Source organism: Micromonas pusilla (assembly GCF_000151265.4).
Source record: "Micromonas pusilla CCMP1545 genomic scaffold MICPUCscaffold_6, whole genome shotgun sequence".
NCBI lineage: Eukaryota > Viridiplantae > Chlorophyta > Mamiellophyceae > Mamiellales > Mamiellaceae > Micromonas > Micromonas pusilla.
The window spans coordinates 562,622-578,489 of NW_003315887.1; the positions used below are offsets into that span (position 1 = coordinate 562,622).

Here is a 15,868-nt window from a genome sequence, read left to right on the forward strand (position 1 = left end):
CAGTATCGGTGCGGTGTCTCGGAGGAGTGGAATCGACCGACCGCGGATACAAATTTTTAGAAGCTGAAGGTCGTGGTCGCGGTCGCGGCAGCCAGCCGTTTGGAATCTCCGTGTCACCATCACAAGCTCGCTCGCGTGCGGCGCCAGGGGCGCGCATCGGCGAGCGATGTACGGTGCCGCGAGCGCGCACGCGGCGGCCATGGAACGCCGCCGCGCGGCGACGGCGGCGTCCGCGTCCTCGTCCAGCGCCGGCGGCGGCCTCGCGGGAGGAGGAGGAGGAGGCCCACCGCGAAGCATCGCGAGCGCGCTTCCGCACGGCGCCGCGCCGCGGCTGCCGTCGTTCAGGCACGCGGACCGCCCGCGCCTGCGCGCGCTGCACACGACGTGCGCGGTGCTTCTGGACATGCTCGGCGACGACAAAGGGTTGGGCGTCGGCGACGCGCTGTTCCTCCCCGGCGAGGCGTGGAGGGACGCCGACCGCGGCGCGGACGCGGTGGCGGACGCGAGAGAGTACGCGCGCGAGGAGATCTTGGACGCGTGCGCGAAGGACGCGCGCGCGAGAGGCATCGCGCCGGGCGTCCTCTCCACGCTGATCCTCGAGCTCCTGCGCGAGCTCGACGACAGCCTCCTGACCGGCAAGCTCCACGAGGCGTTCGCAGCCGCGGTGAAGATCAAGGACTATCGCAGCCGGCTGTACGTCACGCGGCTGCTCCTCGACCGCCTCCCCGCGGATCGACGCGCCGCGTTGGACGCGCTCGTGCGCGTGCTCGCGCGCGTCGCGCCGCGGCTGGACGCGCCAAGATCTCCGTCATCCTCTCGCGCGACGTCCTCCTCGCGCGACGTCGCGATGGACGCCAAGGACTACGACGCGCTCGTGAAGACGATGGCCCCGGGCGTGCTGCGGAGGAAAGGCGGCGGCGGCGGCAGCCCGCCGAAGGCGCAGGGCGGCGCGCCGGGCCCGAGACGCGGCCTCGCCGCGGACATCCTCTTCGACGGCATCGAGGACGGGAAGCGCGCGGCGAAGCTTCTCAAGGATATCGTGCGCGAGCGCCTTTACTTGTTGGATAAAGCCGCGGTGGTCGTCGGCGAGGACGACGACGGATACGCCGCGGGTTCCGCCGCTTCCGCCGCGAGGAAAGGAGGCAAAGAGAGAGGCGACGACGACGACGCGTGGTTCGGATACGCGTCCGCGACGAAAGCGGCGAGGCCACCCCAAGCAGGGGGCAGCGCGTCGTCGTCGTCCTCGCCCGGCGACCGCGAGAACGTGGAGCCGAACCCGGTGTTGCGGGTCAAGACGAAACTTAGGTGCGTTCTATACACTGGTCCCCATACGACTGCGTTGGCGTGGTGAACGCCATTCCTTAAGGACTTTTCCCGGCGTGTCTCACCGCCCACCCCACGCTTTCAATCCCCGCCATCGACGCCTTTCAACTCCAACTGACGCCTATGAACTCCACCCGGACGTTTGCTTGTATGGAATGGCCCTTAGCGGCGCGGCGGCGTCGAAGGACAGAGACGAGCCGTCGTACGCGATGGAGGGCGCGTTGACGCCGGAGAGGACCTACGTCGGGTTGCACGATAAGCGCGCGAGTCGGAGTCGGTTCGCGGGCGAAGCGACGCGCACGCTCACGCCGCCGAGGAAGACGTTCGACCCGACGGACCCGCTGAGGAAGGTGGAGCGACGTCCGGTGACGCCGTTGCTTTCGCCAGAGAAGAGAGAGGAGGCGTCGCGCGCGATGCCGCTGCTGTCGCCGAGCAAGTCGCCTATCGCGTTGACCACGAAGGTGGTCACGGCGGGCGGCGGCTCGAGGTTGACCGCGCGGGACCGCGCGCGGCGGCTCGCGGGGGACGCGCGCGAGAGCGGCGCGGCGAAGGCTGGGAGGTCGAGCCTGGAATCGAGGCTCGAAGCCGCCGCGGTCGGCGGCGGCGGCGGCGGCGCGTCGAGGCGGGAGAAGCAACAAAACACGCAGCCGCCGGCGTCGGCGTCGGCGTCGGCGTCGGCGTCGGCGTCCGCGTCCGCGTCCGCGCGCGCGGTCGTCGACGCGACACCCGTCGGGCTGACCCGCACGGAAGCGCAAGCCGCGGCGAGGGAGGCGAAAGCCTCGCGGGACGCCGAGGCGGAGCCGTCGGGCGCGAAACGACGGAAACAGGCGGTGTCCCTCGGCGAGCTCAAGCGAAGGATCCAACTCACGGACGTGAACAAGCACAAAGCCGCGGCGGAGGACGTGGACCGTCTGCGGGAGATCAGCGCGAGGCTGCGGCCGGCGCCGGTCGCGCCGGTCGCGGTCGCGGCAGTCGCGGTCGCGGCGCCGCCGGGGGAGATACCGACCGCGGCGCCTGTGGACGGGGACCGGGACGCGCGCGAGGGGCGGGCGCGGCAGCCCGCGCCGGTCGCCGTCGCGGTTCGTCGGTTGAAACAGTCGCGGCGAGAGCGAGCGCCGTTCGCGCCCGCGCCCGCGGCCGCGGCGTCGTCCGAGCCGCGATACGAGGGCGAGGATTGGGTCGTCCGCGAGCGGCTCGAAGCCGGCGACGACGACGCGAGCGACGGCGAGTTTGAGTTTACCACCCCCGCGGCGGGCGACGCGGGCGGGGGATTTGCCGTCCCCGCCGCCGCCGCGCCGCCGCCCGCGGCCGCGGGCGCGGTGAACCTCCCGCACGGCTACCGCCGCGCCGCGCCCGGGGAAGAGGGCGCGGTTCGAGCGAAGGACGCGGCCGCGACGGGGATGGTCGCCACGGACGCCGGCGCGGCGTTGGGTTTAGAAGACGCGAAGGCTCTTCGAGACGCCGCGCGCCCGGACGCGGCGTTGACCGACCTCGCGAAGCGCGTCCGCGGGATCGGCGCGAGCGCGAGCGGCGCGAGCAGCGCGAGCTCGGGAGGCGGCGGGTCGGGGCTGCGCAGGGGGCTTCGCAACGCGAGGCGTCACGCGGAGGCGGCGACGACGTCGAGCGGCGGCGCGAGCGACGCCGCCGCGGGAGCGACGCGGCATCACGTCTCGGGCGCGTCGTCCGCGGCACCGACCAGCGGCGGCGGCGCTGGAGACGCTCGCGCGCCGCGCGCGCCGGGCGCGCGCGCCGACGCCGACGCCGACGCCGCGGCGCGCGCGCACGACGCTCACGCGGCTCGAACCGGCGACGCGGCGGCGGCGAGCCAGGACGAGTTCGTCAAGTTGACGTCGCGCAATTCCCTGGAGCACGTCTTGGCGCAGGTCGCCGCGGTCGGCGGGCTCGACGACCTCGACGTCGACGCCCTGAGCGACGGCGACGGCGACGACGCGTCGCCGTCCGGCCCGGTCACGACGAAGGACGTCGAGAAGATCATCGCGCTCGTGAAGATGAAGCGTCGGCGGAAGCGCGAGGCGAGGGAAAACGTCAAGAACGAAAAAGAAGCCGCCGCCGCCGCCGCGCGCGGCGGGCTCACGGGGAAGATGGCCGCAAACCTCGTCGGCGACGGCGTCGAGAGCGACGGCGAGGACGACAGCTGCGGCGACGACGACGACGAGGCCGCGGCGGAAGCGGCGGAGGAGGAGAAGGCGAAGCGCGCGGACGCGCGGGCGAAGTTTGGCGAGGACAAGGTGAAGCACATCGAGAACCAGCTCGAGGGCGCGGGGAAGGCGAAAGCGACGGGCGGTCCGCCGCCGCCGCCTCCGCAGCCGCCGAAGGGCCGGCTCCCGGGCGCGCCGCCGCCTCCGCCTCCGCCGCCGCCGAAGGGCCGGCTCCCGGGCGCGCCTCCGCCTCCGCCGCCGCCTCCGCCTCCTGGGGGTAGACTTCCGGGCGCGCCGCCGCCGCCGCCGCCTCCGCCGCCGGGCGGGAAACTCCCGGGCGCGCCGCCGCCGCCGCCGCCGCCGCCGCCGGGTGGGAAGCTGCCAGGCGCGCCTCCTCCTCCTCCGCCGCCGCCGGGCGGTAAGCTGACGGGCGCGCCGCCGCCTCCGCCGCCGCCGCCGGGCGGCAAAGGACCTCCCCCTCCGCCGCCGCCGCCGCCGGGCGGCGCGAAGGTGGGCATCGCGTCCGTCGCCGCCGCGGCGAAGGTGGCGAAGGCGGTCAGGAAGGTGAAGATGTTGCACTGGGACAAACTCCAGCCGCACTCGGTGCGCGGCACGGTGTGGGAGACGGCGACGGACGGAAGCATCGACCTGTCCCAGCTCGAGTCCATGTTCGCGCTCGAGGACGCCAAGGCGAAGAAGAAGGAAGACGATCCGAACAAGCCGAAGGTGGTCTCCCTCATAGACGCGAAGCGCTCGCTGAACATATCGATCCAGCTCGCGGGGATTCGGATGCCGTTCAAGAAGATCAAAGAGGCGCTCATGAACATGGACGACAAGACGTTGCAGGTGGACAACCTCGCCATCTTATCCCTGTGCGTCCCGACCGTGGATGAGATATCCATCGTGAAGCGCTACGACGGGGATAAGACCATGCTCGCGACCGTGGAGCAGTTCTTCTTGCAGGTGATGCCGATCCCGCGTTTACAACACAGGGTGGACGCGTTGATCTTCAAAGGCACCGCGGCGGCGAACGTCAAGAAGGTGTGCGCGGACTACGCCGCCGTGCGCGCCGCGGCGGACGACTTGAAGAACTGCAAGCACTTCGTGACCGTCCTCGAGGGCATCCTCGCCGTGGGGAACCACCTGAACGGCGGGACGTACCGCGGTCAAGCCGCGGGGTTCAGACTCGAGACGTTGCTACGTCTGACGGACGTCAAAGCCGTCGATCGCAAGACGTCGCTGCTGCACTTTGTCGTGAAGGAGCTGCGAAAGACGTCGCCCGGGGTTGAGTTTTTATCCACCGAGCTCGAGACGGTGAAGAAAGCGGCGGGGTTGCACTTGGACGGCACGAAAGAGCTCCTGGGGCAGCTCGTGAAGGGCCTCGAGAGCGTGAACGACGAGGTTTTGAAAGCCGCGGGAGCCGCGCCGGAGCAAAACGAAAACGAGACTCACGATAAGTTCAGGGACGTCATGCTTCCGTTCGCGCAAGCCGCGGACGCGGAAGTGACGAGAGCGAAGACGATGGCGGCCGAGGCGCAGGACGCGATGAAGGCGACCACGGAGTTTTTCGGCGAGCCGTTCAAAGCGGACAACGCCGGCAGAGTCTTCAAGCTCGTCAAGGACTTTTTAGTCACGTTCGACAAGGTGCAGAACGACATGAAGATGCGAGAAGAAGCCGAAGCGCGCAAGATGAAACACGAGCAAGCGGCGCGGTTGCGCAAGTCCGCGTCCACGAACGCGCTCTCGCCGGAGAGCAAGGCGAACGCGATCAAGTTGAAGTCGAGCCAAGGCGACCGCCCGCTCGGCGGCGTCGACATCGTCGCGGAGATGCACGACGAGCTCAAGGCGAAGGCGCCGCGGCGGGAGGCGGGGGAGAGCCCGAACTCGAAGCTGTCGCGGATGAAAGCGTTGGGGTTCACGTCCACGTCGCAGCTTTTGGAGTACGACGCGTCGACGACGACGACGACGCGGTCGCCGAGCGGCGGCGCGAAGGCGGCGAAGACGACGGCGGCGACGAGCCCGGGTCGGGTCAAGACGACGCCGGGGTCGCCGACGAAGTCGACGGCGTCGCCGCGGAAGTCCGTCGGCGACGTCAAGGTCGAGCTCGACGCGATCGCGGAGAGCCCGTCGCCGCGGTCGAGGACGCGCGGGTCGCCGTCGTCGCCGATGGCGTTCTTGACGAAGAAGGCGAACAGCGAGAGCCCGAGCTCGAAGCCGAGCTCGCCGGCGCCGACGTCTCCGAGGTCTCCGAAGTCTCCGAGGTCGCCCAAGTCGCCGTCGCCATCACACTTTTTGCGCGCGGCGAAGGAGCGTCGCGGGATTGGGAGCCCGACGCCGGCGGCGGCGGAATCGGAATCCATCGCGGACGAGAACGCCGCGCCGGAGTCGCCGTCGTCGCCGTTCCGGGAGGGGCTCGACCTTCTGAGGACGCTCGCGGACGAGGGGTTCGACGTGGAGCCGCCGGCGGCGGCGGCGGAGACCGAGGCGGCGGCGGTTCCGGTTCGAGCCGCCGGCCCTCCGCCGCCGCCGCCTCCCCCTCCTCCCGGGCTGATCTCGATGGGCGCGCCGCCGCCGAAGCGCGCCGGCGGACCGCCGCCGCCTCCGCCGCCGCCGCCTCCCGGGCTGATCTCGATGGGCGCGCCGCCGCCGCCGCCGAAGCGCGCGGGCGGACCGCCGCCTCCTCCTCCGCCGCCGCCGCCCGGGCTGATCTCGATGGGCGCGCCGCCGCCGCCGCCGCCGCAGCAGCCGCAGCAGCCGCAGAAGCGCGCGGGCGGGCCGCCGCCTCCACCTCCGCCGCCGCCGCCGGGGCTAATCTCCATGGGCGCGCCGCCGCCGCCGAAGAGGAACGCGCAGCAAACCGCGGCGAACGCGATCGCGGCGGAGCTGTCGCGAAGACAACAGTAGACTAGCTAGCCAGCAGTACCTATCTATTTTCGAGAGGACGACGTCCGAACGTGATTCGACTTCGCCGCGGTGGACTGCGTTCTTATTAAATCCAAACCACTTTCTCTTTCGCTCTCTCTCTCTCTCTCTCTCTCTCTCTCTCTCTCTCTCTCTCTCTCTCTCTCTCTCTCTCTCTCTCTCTCTCTCTCTCTCTCTCTCTCTCTCTCTCTCTCTCGAGTTCACACCCCCCCACCCCCTAACTCGCCCGCTCCCCGCCCTCCGACGCCGACGCGTCAGATGAACGGCAACAGGAAGTACTCGCTGTAGAACAGGTACCAGATGTTCTGGTAGTACCGCTGCACCGCGCCCTTCGTGAATCCCTCCGACTCGAGCGCCTTCGTCTTGAGGATCAAGAACGCGGCGAAACACGCGTGCGCGCCGATCATCAGAGGCTGGTTGAACCACGACGCGTTCACCGCCGCCGCGCCGCACGCGAAGACGTAGTTCGCGAGGAGTAACCCGCTGCCGAGGTACGACACCCCTTTCACGCCGAGCTTTGTCGCGAACGTGTCGATGTTGAACTTTTTGTCCCCCTCGATGTCCGCGAGGTCTTTCGTGATCGAAATCACCACCGCGAAGACGGTGACGAACGAGGTTATGAACAGGATTGGCGGCGACCACGAGAACGCGAGACCGATCGCCGCGGTCGTCGCGTGGTGCACGCCAAAGTTGAGCAGGAACCCTCTCACCGTCGCGATGATGCAAAACGCCGCGAGCGCGGAGCGCTTCAGCCGCAGCGGCGGCACGGAGTAGATGGTCCCCAGGAACAGCCCGAAGAGGTAGAGCTTCGATATGAGCGGCCCGAACTGCGACGTCACGATCGCCGCGCCCGCCGCGGCGAAGATCCCGCACGCGGCCCACGCGAGCGGGACGCTGAGCTCCCCCGCGGCGACGGGCAAGAAGGGCTTGTTCACCTTGTCGATGTCCACGTCGTAAATCTGCGGGTCGATCGAAAAATGAATGTTCGTCGGTCAGTTGAAAGGGGACGCGATCAAACGTCGACGCCGAGGGCTGGGTCGGGTCGGGTTTGAAAAACGAAACGTTCGCGGAGCACGCGCCTGGTTGATGCCCACGATGTATCCGTTCCCGCACAGCAGCGCGAGGAGGCCGAGGAGCGCCTTCGGGACGAGCGCGAGCGTGAAGAGCTCGGGGTGGTGCAGCAGCACGCGCGTCACGATCGCGGTCGTGCCGAGGATCGTCCCTCGGATCGTGTGCGGGCGGACGAATTTCCACACCGCCTCGAACACGTTCTTCGCCTGTCCCGTGGCGTCGACGGACGACTCGTCGTCGGACTCGTCCGCGCCGCCGGGCGCCGCCGCGGCCGCGGAGGACGCGACGACGAGCGCGTCGCCGCGCGCCGCCGCGCGTCGGGAGGAGGAGGAGGCGGCGGAGGCGCTCTCGCCTCGCAGCGCGATGGACAGCGCGCACGTCGCGATCGTTCGCGTCGACGCGAATCCCGACACCGCGACCGCGCCGGCGTCGTTCGACGACGCGTCCGCGACGCCGCGCGCGCGCGACGCGGCCGCGACGCCCCCGCGCGCCGCGACGCCTTTTCTGATGGCAGGAGCGCGCGCGGCGGGGTTCGCGACCCCGCCCGCCGCCGCGCGATGCGTCGCCGCGTGCGACATCAGCGCCAAGTGGAATGCCGTCGACGTGTCGGCGGCTCACACGAGGCGAGGTCTTATCGAGATCAGATCTCTCGCGCGGATCGCGGTTCCGCGGACACGCGCACCCAAGCGCCCCCCTCGCCGCATTCGTCCCCGCGCGAGGACGCGCGGAGAGAACGGAACGATGCACCGAACGATCACGAGCGCGAGCTGCTCTTCCGCGGCGTCGACCGCGGGGCGCGCGTGCGCGGCCGCGCGCGGCGTCGCGACCCGCGCGCGGGCGCGCGCATCTTCTTTCACGTCGCGCATCTTCTCCCACGGAGCGCGCGTCTCGAAAAACGCGACGACGATTTCGACGCGTCCGCGCGCGGCCTCGGACGACGGCGAGGCGTCCGGCGGCGCGGAGGTCAGCCTGATGTCCAAGGCGGAGGGCCTCCTGGAGAAAGTCGGCCTGTCCCTCGGGCCGATCGGGATGACCCTCGGCGAGAGCAAAGCGAAGCTCGAGGCGTCCGTCGACGACGATTTCGACGACGACGACGTCGAGAACGACGAGAATGACGTCGTCGCGAAGGGCGGCGAGATGCTCGACAACGCGGGCCTATCCCTGGGCCCCATCGGCATGACCCTCGGCGGCGCTAAAGCTAAAGCTAAAGCTAAAGCCGCCGGCGTCGGTCCGGACGCCTCCGCCGGCACCGGCGCGAGCGCCAAGCCCAAGTCCATCGCGCCGCTGACCACCGCGGAGTGGCGCGCGAAAAACGTCAACCCTGACGGCACCGTCGACCTCTTCGTCGAGGATCACTACAACGTCGCGTCGCGTGTCGCCGGCGGCGTCGAAGGCCTCTCTCAGGGCGGAGGGTCTTCTGATAACAATCTCGTGAACGTGGAGAACATCGCGTGGAGCGGGCTCCCCTCGGACGCGGTGGACGGCGCGCGACACCGCGTCGCGGTGACCGATCACGTCACCGGCGAAGTCCTCGAGCTGGACGTCCCGGAGAACCGATACGTGCTCTTCGAGGCGGAGCAGGAGGGGTGGGAGCTTCCCAACGCGTGCCGCATGGGCTGCTGCACGAAGTGCGCGGTGCGAGTCACGAAAGGGAAGCTCGAGCAGCGAGAGGCGCTGGGGCTGTCGAGGCGGTACAGAGACGAGGGGTACGCGTTGTTGTGCGTGAGCACCGTGGTTGCGGGTCCGGTGGAGTGCGTGACGCAGGACGAGGAGGAGATCTACCAGAAGCAGTTCGGGGAGGTCTTCAACGAGCTCGCGGCGGATAAGCGGAGTAAGGCGGTGGTCAGGGACGACTTCGCGCTGGAGATCGCGGACATGGACGAGTGAGCGAGCGAGCGGTCCGGTCGTCGGGGGAGGCGCGGGGCGGATAAAGCGTGTGTGTGTTTCGATACCAGTTTTGTTGTTCGGTCGTTCGAACGCGAACGCGAGCTCGCGGCAGTTCAAACAAATAAGATCCCGCCGCGCTCCGTCGATCGCACCGCATCGATCGCCCTCGTCCCCCGAGCACGGCACGGCGGCGCGAGAACGATGGCCGAATCCGAGGGAGGCCGCCGCCCGCGACGTGCCGCGGCGAAAGCCGCGCTGCTCGCGAACCAGCACCAGAGCGCGCCCAGCGCGATGCACTACGTCGGCTACGTCGAGGAGGAGGAGACCCCGGAGATGATCATGCAAAAGTTCGCGCAGCTGGAGAAGATCCAGGAGGAAGCCGCGGCCGCGAAGGAGGCCGCCGCGACCGCGAAAGCCGCCGCCGCCGCGGAGGCGGGCGATGACGCGCCCATCGACGACGACGCGACGAACGACTCGAACGCGAAGAACGACGACGACGGCTTCGACGAGGAGATGCTCCTCAAGGTGTTCAAGCAGACGTCGCAGTTCAGCATGAAAAAGGCGCTCGCGGAGGAGCTCTTCTTCGACGGCGACGCGATGGACCACGAGGACGACCTGTGGGACGACGAGGCTGGCGGGTGGGATCTGAACGACATCTTCGGCAAGGCGAAGCGCAAGGCGTCGAGAATAGCGCGCGGGCCGCGAGAGCCGCGAGCGCCCAAGGCGCCGAAAAAGTCGCACATGATCACCGCGTACAACAGTGACAATCAGGCGCGTTCTGTACACTGGTCCCCATACGACCGCGTCGGCGTGGTGAACGCCGTTCCTTAAAGACTTTCTCTCCCGGCGTCTCTCTCCGCCCGCCCTCGCTTTCAATCCCCGCCCTCGACGCCTTTCAACCCCATCTGACGCCTTTCAACTCCACCCCGACGTTCGCTCGTACGGAACGGCCCTCAGATGCTCATGAGGAAGAAACGCGAGGTGGACCCGCGCGCGCCGGTGCCGCTGAAGCTGCCGCCGCACCCGATCCCGGTGTCGTGGGGGAAGGTCATCGCGCCGTACAAACCGCAGAGCGAGATCGACGCCGCGTTCGAGGCGCTGCCGGACTGCGTGCACGTGAAGAGAGACATCGTCGCCGACGCGGAGACGTTACACGCGTCGCTCGGCGGCGACTTCCTCGCCGTGCACGCCAACCCGCCGTGGGACATCGAGAGGAGCCCGGACCGCGGCGGCGTGACCGTGGAAGATATCGCTCGCATCCCGTTCGAGAAGCTCGCGCCGTACGGGTTCGTGTTCATGTGGGTCGAGAAGGAGAACCTCAGCGAGGTGTGCGACGTCATGTCGGCGAAACAGGTGCGTTCTATACACTGGTCCCCATACGACCGCGTTGGCGAGGTGGACGCCGATCCTTAAGGACTTTGCCCGTCGTCTCTCTCCGCCCACCCCTCGCTTTCAATCCCCGCCCTCGGCGCCTTTCAACTCCACCTGACGCCTTTGAACTCCACCCCGACAATCGCTTGTATGGAACGACCCACAGTTTGGCTACGTCGAGAACATGACGTGGGTGCAGATGCGTCCGAACAACGTCATCGCGAACAGCGACGCGACGTACCTCGCGCGGTCGCATCGCACGATGGTGATGTTCCGCCGGGACTGTCGCGCGTTCCCGGCGGCGAAGGCGGTCGAGCTCAGGCATCAGCGGAGCGCGGACGTGACCTTGGACGCGTTGGCGACGACGAAGACGGGACGTCGCGCGATCCCCGCGCACGTGTACAAAGCCATGGAGACGCTGCTTCCAGAGGCGTACAAGGTGGGTCACCCGGGGAAGCTTCTGGAGCTGTGGTCCGAGCCCGGGCCGGAGGGACGACGATCGGGGTGGACGACGGTGGCGGACGCCGCGGCGGCGAAGAAGAAGGGCCCGGGGAAGAAAAAGTGAGGTGCTTCACGCACGACTTTTTATCGAGCAGAGATCAATTTGAATCTTCGTCAGACTACTGTACGACGTGCGCGCGCCGCGCGATAAAGCATCACTTCCCCCCCAAGCTCGACCTTCGTCGCTTCGGCGCGCTGTCCAGCGCCTGCTGCAGACGCCTCGCCTGCGCCGCGGCGCGGATCCCGTGCGACCCTCGAAGTCCCCCGGGCGGCGGCGGCGGCGACTCCGCGCGTCGCGCCGGCGCGCGCGAGCTCTTTCGCGTCGGCGGCGGCGGCTCCGGCTTTTTCCTCTTCTCGCCGCCGGACGCCTTTTCCTTCGCGGCGATCCCCTGCCCGCGCGGCGCTCTGAGGAACCCCACCTTCGCGGTGTCCCCCGCGAGCTTTCCGATCAAGACGTGCTGCGTGTCCCCGTCCTCGTACTCCACGAGGTGCTTCGCGCCGCCTTGTTCGAACTTTGTCACCGTGCCGTGAAACCATTCGTTCTCGAGCGGCCACCACACGCGCACTTTCCACCCGACGACCGCCGCGCCGCCGCCTTGTCTCAGAAGCTCCTTGACCCTCTCGACGTTCTTCTCCGCGGTCGCCGCGTCAGCAGCCTCCTGTTTCTTCCTCGCGAGCCTCTCGCGTCGGAGCTTCTCCGTCCTCCGATGTTTCGCCGTCTCCCCCGAGACGAAAGCTGCGCCCTTCGCCGTCTGATGCACGACCCGCTTCCCGTGCCCGCGAGAGATGCTGCGCTTCTCTCGAAGGTACGCCTCGATCCCGCTCGCGGCGACGGAGCCCATCTTCTTCGCGCGCGGCTTCGTCCCGTCCTCCCCCGGCGCTCGTTCGCCGCCCGCGCCCGCGAGCGCGCACACGGACGAATCCGCCGACGCCGCCTGCTGCCGCGCGATGATCGCCGCGGCGCCGCCTTTCACGTCCTGCGCCCACTTCGGAAGCTTCGGGTTAAACCACATGTTCCCGCAGTTCATGATCACCTCCAGCGAGTGCGGTATGACGTTCGCCTTGCGCGTCTCTCGGATGACGTCCTTCATCCGTCGCTTCACGTCGGTGCCGATGAAGTGATGCTCCGACGCGTACATGTGCGACACCGCGGTGTCCTCCAGGTCTCTCGCGAACTGCCTCCACGCGGGCAGCGTCGTTCGGAAGTTCTCCCCGACGTTCAGGCACCATATCCGCTTCAGCTTGAGCACCTCCGTGAGCTTCGCGAGCTGCTCGTCGAAGAAGCCGTCTTCGAAGTTTTGAATGTACAGCGCCTCCACCTTCGTGTTCTCCTTGAGCGCGTCGAGGACGGCGTTCAGCACGCGCGGACCCGCGTTGGACTTGATGAAGCGCTTCAGGCGGAGGACCTTCCCGCCCGCGTCGCAGTCTAGCGTGTTCGTGCGGAGCCTGCGGGGAGGGGGTGGGGCAAGGCGGCGGGGGGATGGGAGGGGCGGGGGCGCGCGTCAGATGTCGATTCGAGGCGCGCGCTCGTCGCCGCGCCGGGTTGAACGAGTGGGAGGATCTGGGGCGTTTCTTCGCGCGCGCGGGCGAGAAAAGGGCGACGCACCGCTCGATGAACTCCTTGAACGGCTTCGAATCCAGCACGCGCGCCTCCGGCTCGCGCTTCGTGCGCGACGTCGCGATCGACTCCTCCGCCTTGGGCATGACGGCGTGGGCGCGCGACGTGATCTGCGTCTCACCGTCCAACGTTCGGACCGTCAGCTGCCTGGCGGGGCGGTTTGAAAAAAAATCCAACTGTCACGATCTGATCCCGAGCCCGACTGCCCGCTGCCTGCCGTCGCGTCACATCGGACGCGCGCCGCGTCCCTCCGTCGCCGGTCGACGACGCCCGCGCTGCCCGCCCGTCCTCGAATCTCGCTCGAGATGCCGACGCCGCCGGCGAAGATCTCGCCGTCGCTCCTCGCGTGCGATTTCGCCAACATCGAGACCGAGGCGAAGAGAGTCCTCGACGCGGGCGCGGACTGGCTCCACCTGGACGTCATGGACGGCCACTTCGTCCCCAACCTCTCCTTCGGCGCGCCGGTGATCAAGTGCCTCCACAAAAAGCTCCCCGACGCGTTCCTGGACGTCCACCTCATGGTGACGAACCCGAAGGACTACGTCGCGCCGATGAAGGACGCGGGCGCGACGATGTTCACGTTCCACGTCGAGGCGACGACGGACGGCGGCGCGGACGTCGCGGCGGCCGCGCGCGGGGCGGGCATGAAAGTCGGCATCGCGCTGAAGCCGCAGACGCCCCCGGAGGCGGTCTACGCGCTGTGCGACAAGGGCGGCGTCGACATGATCTTAGTCATGACAGTAGAGCCCGGGTTCGGAGGGCAAAAGTTTCAACCCGCGATGATGGCCAAAGCGAGGACGCTTCGGAACAAGTACGCGGAGCTCGACATCCAGGTCGACGGCGGCTTGGACGGCGTCACGGTGAGGGAAGCCGCGGTCGCGGGCGCGAACGTCATCGTCGCGGGCAGCAGCGTGTACGGCGCGAAGGACATTCCGGACGCGATCGCGACGCTTCGAGCGGCGGTGGAAAAAGCCAGGGCGGCGGAGGCGGAGTCGAACGCGCGCGTCGCGGCGCAGGAGGCGCAGGACGCGGGGACGCCGCCGCCGGCGAAGTTTTGCACGCAGTGCGGGACGCCGAGGGTGGAGGGCGGGAAGTTTTGCACCGGATGCGGGGGCAAGTTCTGAGTCTACCCTAGCTAGCTAGACTACGTATCTTAAAGTCGCGAAGCGTACCCTAGCCGTCGTCGCTGACGACCAACCTTAGTCCCGCGCGCCGCCCTCCAACGCCCGCTCCGCGATGTACGCCGCCCCCCACTCCGGCCCGAGCGTCGGGTGCGTGATCGCGCTGAACTCGATCCCGTCGATCCGGAACGTCCCGTCGTCGCCCTGGTCCGCGCGCCTTCGGACGCCCTCCTTGAGCCTCTCCGCGAGTCCGCCGCCCTCGCGGAGCATCCCGCCGGCGAGCACCAACGGCAGCAGCTTCGGGTCGCGCCCCACTCCGTCGTCCGCGTCCACGTCCGCGTCGTCCCCGTCCCGGTCAAACGCGCCCGCGACGACCGACCGACCCAACGGCGACCCGACGTCGAACTTCTCCGAGAAGGTTCGCGCCCTCGTCCCCGCCGTAAACGCCCGCTCGCGCCGCCGAGCCCACATCCTGCTCGCCCTCGACGAGAACGGCGCGCTCCGTATGGCGCTCTCCCCGCGCGCCAAGCTCGCGCACACCGCGCGCAGCGACTCGAGCAGTCCCTCCGCGGCGTCGTCGAGCAACCCGGACGCGTACGCGTCCCCGCGCGCCGCCGCGCGCGTCGCCACGGGCGCCAACGCCGCGACGTCGGCCCACGCCGGCGCGGGCCCTCCCTCGTACGCCCAACCGATCAGGTCCTCCGCGGAGTCCAGCCCCAAGGTCTCCATGATCTCCGGCACGAGCGCCGCGCCCGGGGAGGAGGGGGCGACGCGTCCGTCCGCGACGCGCGCGGCGAGCGCGAGGAGCGCGGATCCGATCGAGTGCGCGCATCCCGCGTCGCCGAACGCGGGTCCCCATCCCGCGGCTCTCGCGCGCGCGCCGTCTTCCGTGTACCCGCACGCGATCGTCCCGGTGCCGGAGATGAGGACGACGCCGTGGAGGCGACCGCGCGTGCCGCTCGCGAGCGCGGCCGCGGCGTCGTTCGCGACGACGACGCGCCGCGGCGGGACGGCGACGCACAGGCTCGCGAGCGCGTCGCGCCATCGCGCCTTGCCGTCGTCGTCGTCCACGCCCGCGCACGACAGCGCAATCGCCTCGAGCTTCACGCCCTCGACGTCGCCCGCGAGGACGTCCTCGGGGCGGTACCGGAAGTTTTCCCTCGTCGCGTCTCTCAGCGCGGCGACGATCGCGCCCGCGACGTTCTCGAGCGCGGCGTCGAATCCGACGCTGTTGGCGTTCGCGGAGCCGCCCTCGCCGACGCCGACGATGACCGCGGAGGAGGAGACCGGGACGGAGGACACGACGCATTTCGTGGACGTGCCGCCGCCGTCGATGCCGACGACGAGGCGCAGAGGTTTCGAGGGCGACGCGACCATCGAGGGCGGCGCGCGGACGGACGCCGCGCCGATCGAAGTAATAAATCAGATGACGACGAGCCGGATCTGATCGCGCGTCTCTGCGAACCGTTGGACGATATCCGTCTGCTGAATCTCGTTCGGCCGCGCGCACCCGCGGTCACATCCGCTCGCGCGCGCGGCCCTCGCACCGCGCGATCGCATCGCCGCCGCGCGCGCGAACGGCCGTCTGCGCGTCGCCAGCGTGAGAGCGCGCGCTCGAAGACGAGGGGACGCGTCCCGAGGAGGACGCTTTGTTACTTCTTCTGTTCTCTCTCCTCTTTCGTCCGAGGGTGCGACGACGCGCGGCGAAGCATGGGTCTCCTCGACGTCGTCCCGTTCAAGCACGCGCTGAAGACGTGCGCGTGGTGCGCCGCCGGGTGCGTCGCCGTGTTCAAGGTCCAAGGCATCAGCGTCGGCGTCGCGAGGAAGCTCCGAGGGTCGCTCGGGGCGGCGCGGCGCCGCATCGCGAACCGGAAGCGACGACGCGCGGAGCTCGC

At 69.3% G+C, this 15,868-nt stretch overlaps 9 protein-coding genes across 9 annotated transcripts; 6 read left to right on the plus strand and 3 right to left on the minus strand.

Annotated features, from left to right (window-relative positions):
• Nucleotides 1–166: 166 nt before the first annotated feature.
• On the plus strand, nucleotides 167–1,351 carry MICPUCDRAFT_58787 (uncharacterized protein; the record flags this gene model as incomplete). Its single annotated transcript, XM_003059140.1, has 1 exon — nucleotides 167–1,351. One exon carries the CDS (start codon nucleotides 167–169, stop codon nucleotides 1,349–1,351), a length of 1,185 nt encoding a protein of 394 aa, XP_003059186.1.
• Nucleotides 1,352–4,124: 2,773 nt separating this feature from the next.
• MICPUCDRAFT_27253 (uncharacterized protein) lies at nucleotides 4,125–5,186 on the plus strand (the record flags this gene model as incomplete). The annotated part of the gene is made up of 1 exon (XM_003059141.1): nucleotides 4,125–5,186. A coding segment is annotated over exon 1 (1,038 nt), but the record flags the coding sequence as incomplete, so codon positions are not given.
• A 1,472-nt stretch (nucleotides 5,187–6,658) lies between these two features.
• Nucleotides 6,659–8,053, minus strand: MICPUCDRAFT_58789 (uncharacterized protein; the record flags this gene model as incomplete). Its single annotated transcript, XM_003059441.1, has 2 exons — nucleotides 6,659–7,363; nucleotides 7,499–8,053. The coding sequence occupies 2 exons, from the start codon at nucleotides 8,051–8,053 to the stop codon at nucleotides 6,659–6,661; spliced, it is 1,260 nt and encodes a 419-aa protein (XP_003059487.1).
• A 163-nt stretch (nucleotides 8,054–8,216) lies between these two features.
• Nucleotides 8,217–9,362, plus strand: PETF2 (ferredoxin, chloroplast precursor; the record flags this gene model as incomplete). The annotated part of the gene is made up of 1 exon (XM_003059142.1): nucleotides 8,217–9,362. One exon carries the CDS (start codon nucleotides 8,217–8,219, stop codon nucleotides 9,360–9,362), a length of 1,146 nt encoding a protein of 381 aa, XP_003059188.1.
• A 201-nt stretch (nucleotides 9,363–9,563) lies between these two features.
• MICPUCDRAFT_69556 (uncharacterized protein) lies at nucleotides 9,564–10,193 on the plus strand (the record flags this gene model as incomplete). The annotated part of the gene is given in 3 exon segments (XM_003059143.1): nucleotides 9,564–10,087; nucleotides 10,089–10,090; nucleotides 10,093–10,193. Coding segments are annotated over 3 exon segments (627 nt in total).
• Nucleotides 10,194–10,319: 126 nt separating this feature from the next.
• MICPUCDRAFT_58792 (uncharacterized protein) lies at nucleotides 10,320–11,298 on the plus strand (the record flags this gene model as incomplete). Its single annotated transcript, XM_003059144.1, has 2 exons — nucleotides 10,320–10,715; nucleotides 10,900–11,298. 2 exons carry the CDS (start codon nucleotides 10,320–10,322, stop codon nucleotides 11,296–11,298), a joined length of 795 nt encoding a protein of 264 aa, XP_003059190.1.
• Nucleotides 11,299–11,389: 91 nt separating this feature from the next.
• Nucleotides 11,390–12,938, minus strand: MICPUCDRAFT_58793 (uncharacterized protein; the record flags this gene model as incomplete). Its single annotated transcript, XM_003059442.1, has 2 exons — nucleotides 11,390–12,680; nucleotides 12,841–12,938. 2 exons carry the CDS (start codon nucleotides 12,936–12,938, stop codon nucleotides 11,390–11,392), a joined length of 1,389 nt encoding a protein of 462 aa, XP_003059488.1.
• A 219-nt stretch (nucleotides 12,939–13,157) lies between these two features.
• Nucleotides 13,158–13,976, plus strand: MICPUCDRAFT_58794 (uncharacterized protein; the record flags this gene model as incomplete). Its single annotated transcript, XM_003059145.1, has 1 exon — nucleotides 13,158–13,976. One exon carries the CDS (start codon nucleotides 13,158–13,160, stop codon nucleotides 13,974–13,976), a length of 819 nt encoding a protein of 272 aa, XP_003059191.1.
• Nucleotides 13,977–14,051: 75 nt separating this feature from the next.
• On the minus strand, nucleotides 14,052–15,350 carry MICPUCDRAFT_58795 (uncharacterized protein; the record flags this gene model as incomplete). The annotated part of the gene is made up of 1 exon (XM_003059443.1): nucleotides 14,052–15,350. The coding sequence occupies one exon, from the start codon at nucleotides 15,348–15,350 to the stop codon at nucleotides 14,052–14,054; it is 1,299 nt and encodes a 432-aa protein (XP_003059489.1).
• Nucleotides 15,351–15,868: the final 518 nt, after the last annotated feature.